Here is an 18435-nt window from a genome sequence, read left to right on the forward strand (position 1 = left end):
TAATAAAATAAATAACGATTAAACGCCGAGAAAACTCGTCATTGGCACTCAACGCATGGCAAGTTAGCACGACTAATCTCATCGTTGGCACTTAATGTGTTAATACCGCGCTAACTTTGACCGCCTTAATATATATATATATGCCATTGAATTCAACTATTTTGTTCAAAGCACTGAACAAGTATCATAAGTGCATATATTAGTATTAGTGGCTCCAGTGGGAAAGGAAACCCTAACCATTGCTGCCAGTGCTGAGCTCTACCCACCGACCTCTACCCACAGAGCTCTACCCACAGACCTCTACCCACAGACCTCTACCCACAGACCTCTACCCACAGACCTCTACCCACAGACCTCTACCCACAGACCTCTACCCACAGACCTCTGCCCACAGACCTCTGCCCACAGACCTCTACCCACCGAGCTCTACCCACAGAGCTCTACCCACAGAGCTCTACCCACAGAGCTCTACCCACAGAGCTCTACCCACCGAGCTCTACCCACAGAGCTCTACCCACAGAGCTCTACCCACAGAGCTCTACCCACTGAACTCAGTAGTCAAGAACACAGAACACCCACTCACGAATCAGCCCTTCCCAGGAAAACACTGTAGACGGGTGGGATCCCAGTGTACCCAACTCCCCTCAGCAGTACACCCTCTACCTCAACTCCCATTACACCACTCTACTTATTTCTTCCGAGCCCTGCAACACCATCTGGCTCGTTCAGACCTCCACCGCGGACCGGCTTACTCCCGATTATAACAACAGGGCCGAAGCAGCAGCTGGTTCAGTTTTGTCCGCCTGACGCCGTTGGTGTACACGCTCGCACGTTGCCAAGACTGGGGCTGGCAAAATTAGGATACGATGTATTTTCGCACAAAATACCTGACCCCGGGGACCACCGCTGGAGCGTGCCCACGGGGGCGAAACCGAACACAAATAGTGCCTAAGTATCACGTCTATACGAGAGAAATATATTGGGGAGACAAACTAAAGGAAAACGTGGGGGACGGGCGCACTAATGATGCAGAGGCTGGCAGCTCTGTGGCTACAGCAGAGCTTTGGCACGGCGCTGCACGGTTTTTGGAACGCGGGGCCGCTTCACTGCGATTACCTGGGAACAGATTGGCAGCCGTTTCAACGGGGTGTAAGAGAGCCCCTTTTAAAAGCTGCTTATCTCAGCAGAAAGCAACAACACAAAACACTATGACCGCATCTTCCAGGAAAGCAACAGGCCCCGTTTTTGCAAACCGGTCGGAAGACACAAGAGGTCAAATGCCTGTTGGCAAGATGCCGAGCTCACAGGTTTGTGAGTTAGTGAGAGTTTTACAAAAAGCTTTAAAAAAAAAAACAGGGCTTTTGAGGTGATGAAATCACTGCGCCCAGGCAGCAGTGGTTCGGCCAAAAGAATTCCGGAGTATATATCTGCTTATAAAACGAAAATGTCTTAATTTTTTTTCTTTTCTTGGTAAATACACAGGTCACAACATTTTTACAGTAAAGTTTTGGAGTTGTATTTGGAGTGACTGTTGGGAACTAGGCTACACTGGCACACCTACTTCCAGTGAATGACGCTAAGCTAGGGTAACGGTGCGGCTGTTCCCTAATGCATGCACAGAGAAGAAAAGGGTATGCATCTGCTTGTCTAACTCCAGGGTAGATGGCAAATAAGAAAATTTTCCAAAAAGTTGGCGTGTTCCTTTAAGATATATAGACCAGTGCGTATAGAGAGGGTATGTTCTCATGAAGGTTGCTTGCTTAAGCCAAGAGTTTAGCCACAAACTAAAATGTGTGCGGAAGCCGGTGCACCCTGGCTCATGGGAGTGAAAGGTGAAACATCTTTACAGCGGTAGCCATCTCATCTTGGACCCAAACTCCCCGGTCGCCCTGCAGAGCCGGTGCATCTGGTGGCGCGGCCCCGGTGTCTGGACCCATTAAAGCAGAGACTTTTCAGTGGCGCAGGTTTCCTCAGAGCTCACATGTGAAACTGATTTCCCCCCGTAGCGGAGGTCACAGAGGTCACGTGTGCATAGGGGCTGCACGTCCTCCCCGGTTCCCTCGCTGCAGACCCCTGTAATCGTTTGCACATTTCCAGACGGGCCTGCCATTCGTCTCTGCCCGCGAGGCTGGACTTAACCCAACCAATGCTAACATTGGTGTTGCCCTCCGGACTTACTATGCTATTGTTTCGAGAGGAATCACAATCAAGGTGTATGCATTTATTGAGCGAACAAATGAACGTTTTGGGGATTAGCGTACAGTAAATTGCTGCAGTGTGGAGGAAGGAGATGGAGGTAGAGATTAAGAGGAGAGGGACCAGTTGTTAACCAGATATTATGCCACTGTTTCCATAAACATGATGTCAAGGTGTGCATTTATAGCACAAACAAATGCCGTTTGTTATAACTGTGAGTGAGATGAGTGAGATGAGTTCTGCACCCTACACGGGTAGATTCACACATTATAACTGAGTGAGATGAGTTCTGCACCCTACAAGGGTAGATTCACACATTATAACTGAGTGAGATGAGTTCTGCACCCTACACGGGTAGATTCACACATTATAACTGAGTGAGATGAGTTCTGCACCCTACACGGGTAGATTCACACATTATAACTGAGTGAGATGAGTTCTGCATCCTACACGGGTAGATTCACACAGCTGTTTGTTATAACTGAGTGAGATGAGTTCTGCTCCCTACACGGGTAGTTCTCCACCCTACACGGGTAGATTCACACAGAAATCCTGCCCAGGGAGCAGCTTTTGACATTGGGAACATAAATCTTGAATTTAATCATTTGAATGGTGTAGGGCTGACCTCGACTAGATAAAAAAAAAAAGCAAAAGCAAAGAGGCCTAGAAGCGTTAAGGTATTCATAGTTGCATATGACTTAATCCAAAATTCCACAACTGTCTGTACTGTAGGTGGACAGATGGCAGAGAGCAGAATAGCCACTCATAAATACATTATCTCACTGTACTAACTTCTAGTGAAGATGATATTAGTGAAATTAAACTGTTCCCGATTTAGCGGGGGAGCCCCTGGAACCCCCCTCAGGGACCGCACCTTGAGAACCAATGAGCTGCTAGAGAACAGAGTTTAAAGGTCACTGTGGCTCAGAATGGGTGCCTAGACCAAAAAGGATAACAGGAAACCGAACAAAATACTTAAAGACAATGTGGTCCAAACTCAGAAATTAGGATGCATGTTTGTTTTCTAAAGTAAAGTATTTTCTTCAGGTCAGAGGAGTTAGCGAGGAGACTTCAGGAGACTTGGTCAGAGTGTGTGATAAAGAGCTGCTCACCCACGGTGCTTCCATCCAGTCCCATGACACACTTCATGGCGCGTAAGACCTGCTCGGTAACGGGAGGGGACATGGCCGAGGCGTACACAGCGCTGTGGGAGTGGCCACGTAGGTAATCAACCAGCTCCTGCAATGCAGAAAAACACTCCACTGTCACACTTTTTTGAGATTTGAACCCATGACTTGGTACAGTATAGCTCTGCTGACGCAGCCCAGCAGAGGGACATCTAAATGGAACTGGGAAACAGAAAATTGTGTGGCGTGTGCAAAAGTCTGCTTCTGAATATACTGTACCTGAATATACTGTAGAGCTACCTTGAAGGGGGATTTATTTTGCACATAATCTCACACAAATCCCCAAACTCTGAACAGTTTTGCACAGATTAATTTAGTTTGATAGTTGTTGAGTAAATTAGTTTGAATATAGCCACCAGTGATGTCATCGGGGACATTGAATCCTTGTCGTGTTAATTACAACTCAATGAAATTATAAGGTATAAGACGTGTTGTTAACAAGGTGTTGTGTTAATTACAGCTCAATAAAATGATAAGGTAGCAGTCCCTATAGACAAGGTGTTTTGTTAATTACAACTCAATGAAATGATAAGGTAGCAGTCCCTATAGACAAGGTGTTGTGTTAATTACAACTCAATGAAATGATAAGGTAGCAGTCCCTATAGACAAGGTGTTGTGTTAATTACAACTCAACTCAATGATAAGGTAGCAGTCCCTATAAGACAATGTGTTGTGTTAATTACAACTCAATGAAATGATAAGGTAGCAGTCCCTATAGACAAGGTGTTGTGTTAATTACAGCTCAATGAAATGATAAGGTAGCAGTCCCTATAAGACAAGGTGTTGTGCTAATTACAACTCAATGAAATGATAAGGTAGCAGTCCCTATAAGACAAGGTGTTGTGTTAATTACAACTCAATGAAATGATAAGGTAGCAGTCCCTATAAGACAAGGTGTTGTGTTAATTACAACTCAATGAAATGATAAGGTAGCAGTCCCTATAAGACAAGGTATCATCAAGGTGGAACAGGCTTGAACAAGGACATGCGGAGGGAAGGGGGGTGGGCTTCATATATCCTTGCATTCTCAATGAAGGCAAAGGTGTAGGGATGCTGCCATCATTCAGTAGTTGATTGATATACAAACAAATTCTTACTCAATATACAACATTTTAAGTGTTAAAAACATGTGTGGAGGGCATCTTTAAAGACAAAGACAGTCCAGAAGAAGTCTAAATCATTTCAGGTTCCCACTATATATATATATATATATACACACAAATAATTAATACATATTATATATAAGTAACTGCATATTCAACCACATGGACTTCCTCCCCTGAAGATTTCTTAAGATCTGTAGTGAATCAGGGTGATTCTGTCATGAATCAGGGTGATTCTGTCGTGAATCAGGGTGATTCTGTCGTGAATCAGGGTGATTCTCTAGTGAATCAGGGTGATTCTCTAGTGAATCAGGGTGAAAGACATGAAGGACAAGTGGCTCAAAAAGTGAATGTCAAGCCCGTTCATAACAGTATATTCATAACATTAATAGTGAAGCCATCAGGGACATTAGCACAGATTTTACCATCAAGACCGGATACCAGTGTTGCCCAGAGCTATTTTGTGGTGGCAGATTGAGTTTGGGAAGGAAGACATTTTTAACATGTTATTGTGTCAGTTTTGGAAATCTATTGGCGGTGTCTGACATTGACATATGCCTTTGCGAGTAAATCTATATGTATAGGAAACACTGCATCACCCTCTTCAGAGATCCAGTATGAGCTTAGTTAGTAGTGTGGAGCTGCACTTGTCACAGAGGGCCACTAGAGAGCGCTCACGCACAGTCAACACCTGGCATTCAATTAAAATACCACAAGCCACCTCTCTCTGTCATCTCCCAATCGATTGTGTGAAGGGCTGTGGCTGGAGAGACTGTGTGTGAATGCAGGGCGGCCTTCTCTCCCACAGAGCTGTTCATCGTGAGGGAACCAGAGCACTAATTTGAGAAAGACCATAGCTAATGGTGAAGTGAGCCAGGATGAGGGGGGGGGGGGACTGTCACGCTCATTATTCCTGTCAGCAGCAGATTAATTCTGCTATTTGGTTGTCAGGCAGCGAGCGTGGATCCAGGAAACCGGCCTGATTTCGGTCATGGTCCCTGAAGCACATGTGTGTATGTGTGTGTGTGTGTGTGTGTGTGTGTCAGCGGTCTGGGGGCTTGATGGGGGGGGGGGGTTGCCCTGGAGCTGTGGCTGGCTGCCGCTCGGTGGCTGCGTGGTGGCCAGCAGGGAGGGGGTTGGGTGATGACACGGAGCCGGAGATACCGTCTGGCCACCACTTCCATCCCACACGCCATCTGTCTCCACTGGGCCTTGGTCGCTCGGCGGAAGCCTCCTTGTGAAGGAAGGGGGGGGGGGGGGGGAGAATGCTCCAAACCTCGGGGAAATATCCCTCTGGAACAACCGGACATCTGTTTCCATTCAAGGAAGGGGGGGGGGGGGGGGATTTTCACCCGCTTTAGGGCCTCGCAGGTTTCATTTTGGTGTGACTGAGATAAACCGGTTAAGAGAACACGTCCGAAATCCTTCCCCACATCTGGGGAAGTAGTAGGTCGCGGGGGCCGACGGCTCGGGAGCGTTTCCTCCTCCTCTTCCTCGCCGAAGCTCCGCCGCGGAGCTAGAGTGACACCGTATGGTGCTGCGGAATGGCGGAGCGACGCGACGCAAGGCCTGCTGCTGCCGTACGGGACGCTCACTTCCATACCATCTCTGCATATGGAATGGAGGGGGGGGGTTTAACACTAGCACAGCCATGGAGAAAATGACACTAATACCCGCCGGGAACGGGTCAGATGACCCGACAGCCTTTAGAATGGAGATGGGAGGGAGAGAAGGGAGGGAGGGTCAATGAGGGAGGGAGGGAGGGAGGGAGGGAGAGAGGGAGAGAAAGAGGGAGGTATAGAGAGGGAAAGAGAGAGAGAGAGAGGGAGGGAGAAGGAGAGAGGGAGGGAGAAGGAGAGAGGGAGGGAGAGAAAGGGAGGGGGAGAGAAAGGGAGAGAGAAAGGGAGGGAGAGAGTGAAAGGGAGGTAGGGTCAAGGAGGGAGGGAGGTGGCCGCTCAGCAGAAATAAGAGAGAGAGAGAAGGAGAGAGGGAGGGAGAGAAAGGGAGGGGGGAGAGAAAGGGAGAGAAAGGGGGGGAGAGAGTGAAAGGGAGGTAGGGTCAAGGAGGGAGGGACGTGGCCGCTCAGCAGAAATAATGTTCTAATTCCATTTTCCTGAAGTCATTTTGAAATTTCAGAAACCGTGCCAGATAAAACAGGTACTTTTAGGAAAAGTCATTGAGTGACAGACCTGGAGCTCGACCGAGTGACGAGGATACATTTATTGAAATGCCTAGGGGTCATGTGACCCCTTGTCGGCTGTGCTTGTGTTAAAGAACAAAGCCTTCTTGGTGTGAGGTTGATGTGAATTATAAAAAAATTGTTGGGGAGTTTATTCATTAGGGGGAGACTTATTTTTGGCAGGCGTATATAAAAATGCCCGTAATATGGACTGCTTTCCAGAACACATCTGCCCGAGCCTTTTGTCGACTCAACCTGAATCCACTTAATGCAGGATTTGGGGGACTTCACCACAACAACAAATAAGTCAAATCTAAAAAGGGCTTTCTCTCTCTCTCCCTCCCTCTTCCTCCTTGCTCTATACAGGCGTTTTACTATAGCCAGCTGTCAAACGAGGTAGCGTGTTCATACTTCAAAACATCATCGTGCTTGTTAAAAGGCCAACCTGGTAAATCTGGAGCGCAGTTCCGACTCCCGCCACAAGAAGGGCTGGCCCTGGCCAGCTTTTACCTTCTTATTATGGCAGAGCAGGGCTGAGATCAACATGAGCCACGGGCAGGAAGGGTCCTCTTGCGATCCCTAATTCAAACAACGTGGCCTCAAACTTGGTTGCTTTCTAATCAACTGCCACCTGCTGAGTGTGTTATGTGCTCAAGTGCACTTTTTAATGGAGTCAGAAGGAATTACAAAGAGATACAGCCCAGGGGAACATTTGTGGGACACATGAGGGATCAGAGAGAGAGAGGGGGGGGGAGGGAAGAGAGAGAGAGGGAGAGGAGGGGAAGAGAGAGAGAGGAGGGACACATGAGGGCTCAGAGAGAGAGAGAGAGGGGGGGAGGAGAAGAGAGGGACCATGAGGGCTCAGAGAGAGAGAGAGGGGGGGGAGGGGGGACACAGGAGGGGCAGAGAGGAGAGAGAGAGAGAGGAGAGAGAAGAGAGAGGAGAGAGGAGGGAAGAGAGAGAGAGAGGAGAGAGAGAGAGAGACGAGAGAGGGAGAGAGAGAGAGGACACATGAGGGCTCAGAGAGAGAGAGAGAACATGAGGGGTCAGAGAGAGAGAGAGAGGGGGAGAGAGAGAGGGAGGACACATGAGGCCTCAGAGAGAGAGAGAGGAGAGGAGAGGAGAGAGGACAAAGAGGTCAGAGAGAGAGAGAGGGGGGGAGAGAGAGAGAGGGGAAGAGAGGGAGAGGGGAGGAGAGAGGGGACACATGAGGGCTCAGAGAGAGAGAGAGGGGAGAGAGAGAGGGACACAGAGGAGAGAGAGAGAGAGGGAGGGGGAGAGAGAGATGGAGAGAGGACATGAGGGCAAGAGGAGAGAGGGGGGGGGAAGAGAGAGAGGACACATGAGGGATCAGAGAGAGAGGAGGGAGATGAGGCAGAGAGAGAGAGAGGGGAGAGAGAGAGGGGGAACATGAGGGATCAGAGAGAGAGAGGAGGGGGGAGAAGAGGAGGAGATGGAACTGAGGGAGAGGAGAGAGAGGAGGGAAGAAGAGGAGAAGGGACAATGAGGGGAGAGAGAGGGAAGAGAGAGAAAGGGACACATGAGGGATCAGAGAGAGAGAGGGGGAAGAGAGAGAAAGGGACACATGAGGGATCAGAGAGAGAGAGAGAAAGAGAGAGAGAAAGGGACACATGAGGGATCAGAGAGAGAGAAAGAGAGAGAAAGGGACACATGAGGGATCAGAGAGAGAGAGAGGGGGAAAGAGAGAAAAAGGGACACATGAGGGATCAGAGAGAGAGAGAGAGAGGGAAGAGAGAGAAAGGGACACATGAGGGATCAGAGAGAGAGAGAGAGAAAGAGAGAGAGAAAGGGACACATGAGGGATCAGAGAGAGAGAAAGAGAGAGAAAGGGACACATGAGGGATCAGAGAGAGAGAGAGGGGGAAGAGAGAAAAAGGGACACATGAGGGATCAGAGAGAGAGAGAGAGAGGGAAGAGAGAGAAAGGGACACATGAGGGATCAGAGAGAGAGAGAGAGAAAGAGAGAGAGAAAGGGACACATGAGGGATCAGAGAGAGAGAAAGAGAGAGAAAGGGACACATGAGGGATCAGAGAGAGAGAAAGAGAGAGAAAGGGACACATGAGGGATCAGAGAGAGAGAGAGGGGGAAAGAGAGAGAAAGGGACACATGAGGGACCAGAGGGAGAGACATGAGGGATCAGAGAGAGAGAGACACATGAGGGATCAGAGAGAGAGAGAGAGAGAGAGAGAGAGAGAGAGAGAGAGAGAGAGAGGGAAAGAAAGAGAGAGACACATGAGGGATCAGAGAGAGAGAGAGGGACACATGAGGGATCAGAGAGAGAGAGAGGGAAAGAGAGAGAGAGGGATCAGAGAGAGAGGGAAAGAGAGAGAGAGAGGGACACATGAGGGATCAGAGAGAGAGAGAGGGAAAGAGAGAGGGACACATGAGGGATCAGAGAGAGAGAGAAAGAGAGAGGGAAAGAGAGAGACGAGGGATCAGAGAGAGAGAGAGACACATGAGGGATCAGAGAGAGAGAGAGAGAGAGAGGGAAAAAGAGAGAGAGAGATGGGAAAGAGAGAGAGGGACACATGAGGGATCAGAGAGAGAGAGAAAGAGAGAGAGCGACACATGAGGGATCAGAGAGAGAGAGAGAGGGAAAGAGAGAGAGAGAGGGATCAGAGAGAGAGGGAAAGCGAGAGAGAGAGGGAAAGAGAGAGAGAGAGGGACACATGAGGGATCAGAGAGAGAGAGGGAAAGAGAGAGGGACACATGAGGGATCAGAGAGAGAGAGAGAAAGAGAGGGACACATGAGGGATCAGAGAGAGAGAGAAAGAGAGAGGGAAAGAGAGAGAGGGAAAGAGAGAGAGAGAGGGACACATGAGGGATCAGAGAGAGAGAGAGAAAGAGAGGGACACATGAGAGAGAGAGAAAGAGAGAGAGGGAAAGAGAGAGAGAGAGAGGGAATGAATGAATGAATGAAAACTTTATTTAACAGATTGCAGAATGGGTACAATACAGTACGGCTCAATACACACAATTGTTAAGGGGATGCAGACCTGAGAAAGACGTTTGTCTTGTTTCCATCAGGGTCCCCCATTTTCAATTCATATAGACATTTATGACATACACAACATACATGACATTTATGGCATAGGGACATATAGTTATTTAGTACCGATACATTTGTGACATAAACGGTATTCAAATATACAGTACTGTTACCCCTAGATCCTGACAGAGTATATACATATGATGGGGAGGGGACTGTACATTAGGAGGGGGTGGGTGGGTGGGAGAGAGATATAAATACGGCGGGGAGGGAATATATACATGCAGTGGGGAGGAGACTGTCTATTAGGAGGTGGTGGGGGTTTTGGGCATTTACGGTGGCCAGTTTTGAATTGCAGTCTCCCGTAGGTGTTCTTTGAGAGTGTTTTTGAAGGTGGGTAGTGATTCACATTCCTTTACAGCTTTGGGTAGGGCGTTCCACATTGTTGTGGCATAATTGCGAAATGTGTTTAATCCCTTGTTTGAGCCGAATCTGGGTTTTACATGATTTGTGGAGTTCCCTCTGGTGTTGTGATCGTGGTATTCACTGACCTTAGGGAAGTATTTTGACATGTACATGGGTACCTTGGTCGTGTAGTGTATCTTGTAGACCAGGCCCATTGCAAGTTGCTGTACTCTGTCGTCTACTCTAAGCCATCCTAGGTTGGCAAAGTGTGCAGGGGTGAGGTGGGTTCTAGGAGTCAGGTCAAGCAGTAGTCTGACTAGTTTGTTTTGAGATGTTTGTAATTTGGTTTTTTGCCTTTGAGGTGCTTTGGTACCATGAGGTGCAAGCATAGTCGTAGTACCCTTGAATGAGTGCTCCTGCCAGAGTCTTCAGGGTATTCTTGTTTACCAGAGAGGAGATCCGGTACAAGAATCGAGTTCGTTGATTGACTTTTTTTATTACATTGGATGCCATTTTGTCACAGGAAAGATTAGCCTCTAGGATGGAACCCAGGTAGGTAATTTCATCTTTCCTTGTGACAATATTGTCACCCACTGTAACTGAGAAGCCGTCGGTCTTGCTGAGTTTGTTATTTGAACCGAAGAGAATGGACTCTGTTTTGCCCATGTGTAATGATAGTTTGTTGTCGGCGAGCCATATGCAGATTTTGCCTAGTTCCGAGCTGAGGGTTTTTTCAACCTGTAACTTGTTCTTGTCAGAGACCAGCAGGGCTGAGTCGTCCGCAAACAGGAACAAGTTGCAGTCACAAGCTGTCGACATGTCATTTGCATAAATTAGGAACAGTAGTGGTCCTAGTATGCTTCCTTGTGGAACACCACAGTTCACTGTGAGGGGGGGGGGGATAGGGTACCGTTTACCTCCACCATCTGTTCTCTCCCCTCTAGGTAGGATTGTATCCAGCTCACTGATAAAACCAATTGCTTTTAGCTCGTCAATCAGAATGGTGTGATTGACAGTGTCGAAGGCCTTTTGTAGGTCTAGCATGACCATGCCGCAGTATTTGCAGGGCTATACGCTAAGCTTTTTCACTAGGGGCACACTTGCCCCTAAATGAGAAATTTAGGGGCAAAGAATATTTTTTAGGGGCAAATTTTTTAATAACTATTTTACCATTATAGTAGGGCTGAGCGATATGGCCTCTAAATGATATCGCGATATTTTGACATTTCCCCTAAAGCACTTAAAAATGCTTGATTTAACCCTTTGATGCATACAGTCACGCCAATATGATGATTATAATAAGTCCCTGCAACATATGTTTGCATTATTAAACCATGAAGATGCTTTAAAAAATAATTGAATGAAAATGTACTAAGAGTAGTCTACTGACACACTAATAAAAACATTTATTTACATCTAAGACAATTTATATAAAAACTCTTGGGTGCCTTTTACACAGTACTGTGTTTTCTATCCACTTTAGCCAAACACACATATATATATATATATATATATACACACACACTACTGTGAGAAAATAATAATCACACAGATTTAATGATTTTAGAATATTTTAGATAATGAAATAAAATGTTTATATCATCAACTATCCAGTTAGTATTTATACTGTGTGTAACATTTGGCTACTTTAAATCATTGAATGTAGAGAGAGAGCGAGAGAGAGAGAGAGAGAGCGAGAGCGAGAGCGAGAGCGAGAGCGAGAGCGAGAGCGAGAGCGAGAGCGAGAGAGAGAGAGAGAGAGAGAGAGAGAGAGAGAGAGAGAGAGAGAGAGAGGGGGCGAGAACGAACAAGAGAGCCAGCCCCCCCCTTCGGGTTTTGTTCTAGGTTCGCGCTTTGATCGTCTAAGCTGCCGTAGGTGATAACGTCACACTCGAATGTAAACAGGAAGAGATGGAGATGGAGACACACGGAGATGGAAATTCAATGATATACAGAAATGAATAACCAATAAATATGAAGTTATGTTTAAACTTCTGTTGTCAAGCGTCGTCAATATAACCCACCCCCTTTCCTCATGAATGGAACTAGTCTTGTGGAGTCCGCTTTGACCGTTTTCCAGGGTTAGCAGAGATCGCTAGTTAGCTTAGCATAATCCTAATGGATACCTTGGTTAGCAGCTACCGTTAGCTCATTGCTCGTGTCAATTAAATTGCATGTTATTAAAGGTCCGCGCTGGTCTGTCTAATGAAATTACAACCGCAACATTATATTGCACTGTACAGCCCTGGTTGTAGGCTAATGTTTTACTACAATTTGTATGGATTAATTTAGGAGTGAAATGCGAATGAAGGGTTGAAATCACCACTCGCAAGCTTGCCCCCAGATATTATTTTAAACTCGCACGGACCAAATTAGGGGGCAATTTGCGATCATATCATCGCAGTGTACAGGCCTGATTTGCCCGCGTCCACCTCTTGCTTGATGTGGTCGTTCAAATAGAGAAGGCATGCGTCAGTGGAGTGGGATGTTCTGAAGCCAGATTGGAATTCGTAGGTTAGATTTTTATCCGCAAGGTACTTTTCGACCTGTTTGTACATTGTGGAATTCTTATTCAGTGCGCGTGCACAGGCGAGGTACAGTGCAGAGAGTGACGCCGAGCGTCACCATTACTCACAGAACTTGGTTATAGTTATAACCTATCGTTTTAGGTCATAAGCATAATATTAAATGACCAGGTAGTGAAATGAGGACATATCCTGCAGCTGACAGGGGAAGCCTGAAGAGGCTGAAAACGGATCAAACATAACCATTTACAACAGCATCAACACTCAATGGTGGCCAGTGTTGGAAAGTAATTGCTCAACTTAACATGACTTAACACTAACTAAACATACTATTCAAACAATGTAAGCGTTCTGCCAACAGATTTTATACAGGCCACATACAATCGCCGTCAATGAGAACAGTGTTTTCCCCCAAAAAAACCCAAAAACCCAGATGTGCCAGCCTGATTATATACTACAGCACCTGCTAAAAGGACTTTACTGGGCCATACGTATGTTTCTTCTCTTTTCCATCAGTAATAATTAGGGATGTCCGATATTGGCATTAAAATGTAATATCGGAAATCATCGGTTTTCAAATATCTTTTTTTTTAAACATTTATTTAACCTTTATTTACCCAGGCAAGCAAGTTAGAACAAATTCTTATTTAATTTATTGTCAAAAGTATGCATAATGTTGTGTTAATTCCACGACAAGAGATATGTAATGTTAATTACCTGAAATGATTCCTTTTTGGGGGGGGAAACCCTGCATATATCGGTATCGGTTGATATCGGTTTCGGAAATTAAGAGTTGGACAATATCGGTATATCGGATATCGGTAAAAAAGCCAATATCGAACATCCCTAGTAAAAATACCAAAGTCTCTCTCAAGCAGTGTTGTAGTACTCGAGTCCAGGACTCTGACTCAAGTCTGAGTCCTGGACTGATTTTCAGGACTCGTGACTCGACTTGGACTTTAGCACGGACTTGGACTCGAGCATTGACTGCATTCGGACTCGGAAGGTGCAGACAAGGACTCAGACTTGTTAATTGAAGGGTTTGTACACCTTTTCCAAGGCAAAATGCAAGCACTTTTCAAGCATTTTCAAGGTGCATTTTCAAGATTTTCCAGCATCTTATGCGGCTGTGGTAAATAAAATATTTACTCAAAATGATTATTTTACTTCTTCCATCACATTAAATCAGATGTTATTGTGCTATAAAGTTTATAAACAACCAACATTATGTAGACTTGGCATCATATATAAACTGTCTGAGCCGATGTGTTATGCAGTAACGTACTGTATATCGTGTATGTCATAAATGTTATGATGAATTGAAAATGGGGGACCCTGATGTAAACAAGACGAAAGTATTTCTCTGGTCTGCATCTCCTTAACAATTGTGTGTATTGAGCCGTACTGTATTGTACCCATTCTGCAATCTGTTAATAAAGTTTTAAATCAATCAATCAAACATGACGAGCCAGGCCAATTTTAGCATGTTAATTTATGGAATATGCAATCTAACAGCTAACGTGAACTTTACAGTAAATTACATGGATAATAATGTTAAGGTAGTTAGTTCATTCCTGTAGGTAAACAATCACTCAAATAATCACCAGATAAAACTTCAATTTCAATCAAATATTTACTGAAAATTTGCTAAATAAGAGAACAGACTTTGAGGTAGGCAGTCAATCAGCTCCTTGAGCCTTATGTATGTATACAACATTTATATTTCATTTTCATTTATAGGCTACCGCCTATGAATTTGAGAGCCTAATGATGGCCTACCTAGTATACCTACAGGAATGAACTAACTACCATAACATTATTATCCAGGTAATTTACTGTAAAGTTCACGTTCGCTGTAAGATTGCATATTCCATAAATTAACATGCTAAATTTGGCCTGGCTTGTCACGTTTGATTGATTGAAAACTTTATTAACAGATTGTAGAATGGGTACAATACAGTACAGCTCAATACAAACAATTGTTAACACTTTCTTCGCCAGGCTTATGTACATCATTATACCCCTCTCTGCCAGCTCTATTTGTCTATGGAGAAGTTCCCCTTCTTTGCAGGGCTATAACTTTTTAAATTGTATTGCTAAATTGACATTACTATGGCCCATTCAACGTCAATTATCTATCGTTCAGGACGTAGGAACGGTATACTTTTTCATTCACATATTCATACTAAAATACGGTCTAAAGTATAAGTATGTTTTTATCGTTTTCTGCAGCTTTCTCCAGAACGTGATTTATAGCCCTAAATGCATTATATTGATGATCAAATACAGTTTGATAGCGATCTGCGCGAGATAAAAAATTTCAAATGGACGTGCTTCTAGAAGTTACTACTTATCATCTGATGTTGACCGGATGGGGGGGGGGGGGGGGGGGGGTCGTTTATAATTCCGTGGCCAACGTTAGATGATTCATCTAGTGTGGGTGATATGATCATTAGAGCAGTTAGTATCGAACACGTTAAAAAAACCCGCTGAAACTTACCGTAGCTTCCTCGTAGCGTTGGGCGATGAGCGTGGAGCAGAAATATTCCTATTATGGGATGTTGAAATATGCGATCCATCTCCAGGTTGTATAATAGTATATACGTCCAACTCATGTTGTTTATCGAGTTATTGGTAACGGATTGCTATCCATTGTGTCTAGCTCGAGTCCCGGGACTATTAGCGAGTGATCGGACCGAATTGGAATGAGCACCAGCTTCCGTTTCCGGTTTGGGCGATCCGCCGATCGGCCACCAGATGGCGCTCTTGAACCGTTGGAGAGTTGAGAGGGGATCAACAGTAGATCTCAAGTCTCCGGGGGAGAAATATGATTGCGATCACAGATTTTTGAAATATTGATCTCAATGACGCGTTACGGCGTCATTGGCAGAATGAGCATGGCGGGGAATGACGAGTTTAGGCGTCCTTGGCAGAGAAAGTGTTATGGGGATGCAGACCAGAGAAATACTTTCGTCTTGTTTACATCAGGGTCCCCCATCTTAAATTCATCATAACATTTATGACATACACGACATACACATATACAGTACCTTACTGCGTTCCAGACTACAACTGCTCCACACCAGTCTCCGTAAATGTTCAGTTATAAAAATAAAATACCATTTCAATACACAACAAGTTTTCGTGTTTTGAAATACATGAAAGGAAATTAGCTAACGTTGATTCGCCTAACGTTAAGCTAGGCTACATGCTGCCTATTTCAAAACACTGCGGTGAAAAACAGAGTCCGGTAAACACGAGTTTGTAATTCCAATAGTGTATTCTGCCTGTTACTTGACTATTTCGATTATTGAAGTGGTATTTTTATAACAAACATTTACGGAGACAGGTGTGGAGTACTTGTAGTCTCGAACTTAGTAGTACCTGGCGAGCCAGGCCGAGACACGTTAATAACATCCATGCTCATTGGCTCACCGATTATGTGGCTCGAACGTGCAGACTCCTGAGATCTGCAAGTCCTTTCTGCATATTTTGCACACGGCTACTCGAGGATGTTCTCCTCTTTTTATCCATGACTTATATTTGATATCTCCGAGCCAGAGCTCATTAAAACGGCAGCCTCCCGGCATGTTGGCCACACACACACACGCTGTTCTCAGATGGCACAGGGGAAAAAAACACTACGGGTAGAGCCCAGCCACATTTCATTTTGCGTGAAAGGCGAACGCAAAATAGGCTCGCTCAAGTCGCTCCGACTTATTTTATTTCTTTGTCTAAAAACCAAACTATTCAGTCAGATAGCGATTTATTATGAAAGTATAAAGTGCAATTACAATTTCAATAACTTTCCAGCACTTTATACACAATTCAAGCACATTTAAAACCTTGAAAACAGCACATTGAAATACAAGCATTTTCAAGGATTTCCAGCACCCGTACGAACCCTGTGTAATAGGCCCTAATCATTTGGCATAATATATTGATGGCTAGTGCATTTATTTGGCTATTGGGTCACAAAGTAAATAGAATCCTATTGAAATGGTGACCGCTGTGTCATTTATGTTTAATGTAGACCTTTTTTTATTTGTATGTCAGCTCTTTGACTGCCAGAGTGGAGTGGACTCAACCTTGATGACTTGGACTCTGACTCGGGTAATGGGGACTCGACTCAGACTCGGACACTGGGGACTCGATTCGCGATTTAGTGACTCAACTACAGTGTGTCTCTGATGATACAGGCTCTGTGGCCAGTGGATCATCCTGTACATTGGGCCGCCCCTCTCCATTCTCGACATGGAGCTCTATCTTAAGCATCATAGTCAACGTCAAGATTCAGATGTTTGATTCCAGGGCTGGTGCAGTGGTGCCTCCGTCTGGCCCTGTCCTGACGCCACACATCACCCATGCGGTTTTGCATGTCAGTCACGGTTGTGATGTGGATGTGTGATATGAGGGGAAAATGAACAGCAGTGATGGATAATGGATATTATTCAAAATTGGCAGAGACAGTAGCACGGGTTGAAAGGAACTACCTGTCAAACCAATCGCATACGGAAAAAAAACGCACGCCGACTCTCGACACATCAACAATCCTGGTAGAGAGGGAGGAGTTGTGAATTAGTGAATGAATAAGTGAATTAGTGCATGAAACCAAATCATATACAAGTGATGTATGAGAAATGATAATAGGGACCCTTGACTGCCTGTGGGATCCATGCATGAAAATAGTGTTACTGGAAAAAGTTCTAATCAAACTAAAATTCCCATTTTTTAAGAACAGTGTCATAGATGCGAAGCTCTTGTGCATAGATTGAATTGGTCTGTGAGCCGCCACTCATAAATTAATGAATGAATGAGTGAGTGAGTGAGTGAGTGAGTGAGTGAGTGAGTGAGTGAGTGAGGTTGTCGGTCATCTTCACATGTAAAAAACACTCAACTGCAGCTTTTGGCATAGAGACCACAGAGAAAGCCATGTTGTCTGCCTAGACACAGTTGTCAATAATCAACATCTTGGATTTCTGTCGTACATGGGATCAAGAAATGTACCAAACTCGATATGAAATAAAAAATAAAAATAAAAGAAACAGACTTTTTTGCTATAACATAAAACACAAATCTAAAATTGTATTCCCTGTTGTAGTGCAGATGGAGAAGGCTGGTCCCATTCAACTCAATGTCGGCCGAACTGACCGGTTTCCACACTTGGCACCAATGTGCGTTCACGCGCTACACTGTGACGTGATGACCCTTCCTTCTTTTATATGTAGCAGTCTGGAAAATATGGTATATTATTCAGAACTGCTGACTGTGTTTATATCCCTTTTTGTACACAAAGACATTCTAACTAGTGTCATTGATTCACACGAGCAATGACACAAACGTCCCCTTCCGAAGAGCATTGGAATACGGATTATAAATGACAGTACTGATTCATATTCTACAATGCGTCTCCCCTTGTGACTGGCAGGCGGGACCTGCAGGGGGCAGTAGCAGGCAGAGAGTGGCGGAGAGAGCTGGGAGATGATAAAGGGAGGAGTCCAGCGGAAGTCGCTCTCTTCGGCAGTGAACTTGACAACGAGTAGTCGCAGCTAACGGGGCTCTGGATAGCCCTGTTGCTGACGTTATGCCAGGGGGCCCCGTAAGAGGACAACGGGTGATAACGAGTACTGGCTAGTGGACACGATATCCTAGCAGTACCAGCGGTATTATATGAACAATGAGTGCAGAGCCAGGCACTAGCAATCGAGTTATAGCAGTTACAGTGTGCGGTATAGGTAACGTGCGGTTAAACAATTATCCAAGTCTTTAAGTACCGAGTTATAGTAGCTACAGTGTGCGGTATAGAGCGCGCGCCCCAGGACGAACGTG

The 18435-nt window shown here is 45.2% G+C and overlaps 1 protein-coding gene across 1 annotated transcript in view; it reads right to left on the minus strand.

Moving 5' to 3' along the window:
• sptlc3 (serine palmitoyltransferase, long chain base subunit 3) overlaps positions 1-18435 on the minus strand; it is a 154603-nt gene that overhangs the window by 20982 nt on the left and 115186 nt on the right. The window contains exon 9 of the mRNA XM_084321704.1: positions 3309-3435. Within this exon, the coding sequence (XP_084177830.1) occupies positions 3309-3435 (127 nt within the window). The remainder of the gene's footprint in view (positions 1-3308; positions 3436-18435) is intronic.

Source organism: Notolepis coatsorum (genome assembly GCF_963971535.1).
Source record: "Notolepis coatsorum genome assembly, chromosome: 9".
Lineage (NCBI taxonomy): Eukaryota > Metazoa > Chordata > Actinopteri > Aulopiformes > Paralepididae > Notolepis > Notolepis coatsorum.